The 1,102-nt window shown below is 46.8% G+C and overlaps 1 protein-coding gene across 7 annotated transcripts in view; it reads right to left on the bottom strand.

Annotated features, from left to right (window-relative positions):
* Sun1 (Sad1 and UNC84 domain containing 1) overlaps nt 1–1,102 on the bottom strand; it is a 53,873-nt gene that overhangs the window by 12,687 nt on the left and 40,084 nt on the right. For all 7 annotated transcript variants that reach the window (XM_005367094.3, XM_013353811.2, XM_013353812.2 and 4 more), the window contains one exon: nt 135–178. In XM_005367094.3, coding sequence (XP_005367151.1) covers nt 135–178 — 44 coding nt within the window. The remainder of the gene's footprint in view (nt 1–134; nt 179–1,102) is intronic.

Raw genomic sequence — 1,102 nt, 5'->3', positions numbered from 1 at the left:
AAAAAACCCAACGGCTGGTCATTTTAGGTGGCAAGTGACATCTGAACCTTACCAGCCAGTAAACAGTTGTTCACCATGCTCCACATGGGCGGAGTACCATGGCAGACAAACTCAGAGCTCCTGAGGTCACCTACCTGCCTGCTCTCAGCTTGCTTTCTTCCAGCTCCTTCTGGATAGCCTGGGAAGCAGGGAAGACTTTGTAAACAATTACACCCTGAGTTCATAAATCATGTCTAAGTAACTTAAAACTTCACATATTGAAGGATGAAGTCTTAGCTTCTGAATGCCTGAGTAAAGGCATCAAAGGTGAGTATGGTGGGCCTCTTTCTGACTCAGGTCAAGTGCATTCTGGGTCTCCTGACAAGTTGAGGCCTTGCTTCCTGCTCAGCTGAACTTTCCTGACACCAACAATCAGGAAGTAGGAGCTCATCCCAAGAGCCTGAGGGTTATTCTGCTTATCCCCACTCAGTAAAATGATGCTTTAGCTCAGTCCAGTGAGTACATAAGCATCTGCCATGTCTAGCTCCATGCTGTGCCCTAAGAATGCTTAGCCCTGCCCCCACGAGTTGCATGGTCTGCAGTGCAGACCCACCTGAACACCCAGTTTGGCAGCACACAGTAAGACTCTCTCACCCACAGTGACATTATGCAAAGCATGTTCTGTGCATGTTTTTTGGTAGAGTGTCTGAGTGACACCAGAGCCTCATAGGATTCATGAGCAGGTGACTGGATTTTGAAGACAGCACAGCCACCTCTGTTCTGTGAGGCTCACAGGTCAAGCAGTTAAGCAAGAGTTGAAACTCCCAGAAAACAAAACCACAAAACACAGCTCTTTCAACTGTATAGATCAAAAGCAAGACCTTGAAACAATGCAGTCCTTGACTACAGCTCTGGAGAATATTGGTGGCCAACTGAGCTTTAATTAAAAAACTGGTTTGAGCTGGGCAGTGGTGGCAAACACCTTTAATCGTAGCACTCAGGAGGCAGAGGCAGGTGGATCTCTTATGAATTTGAGGCCAGCCTGGTCGACAGAGTGAGTTCCAGGAAAGCCAGGGATATACAGGGAAACCCTGTCTTGAAAAACCAAAAAAGAACAAAAAAA

This window comes from Microtus ochrogaster, unplaced genomic scaffold (assembly GCF_000317375.1).
Source record: "Microtus ochrogaster isolate Prairie Vole_2 unplaced genomic scaffold, MicOch1.0 UNK16, whole genome shotgun sequence".
NCBI classification, from domain to species: domain Eukaryota; kingdom Metazoa; phylum Chordata; class Mammalia; order Rodentia; family Cricetidae; genus Microtus; species Microtus ochrogaster.
Note: the sequence above shows the minus strand (reverse complement) of the source record. Positions and strands in the feature narration are given on the sequence as shown.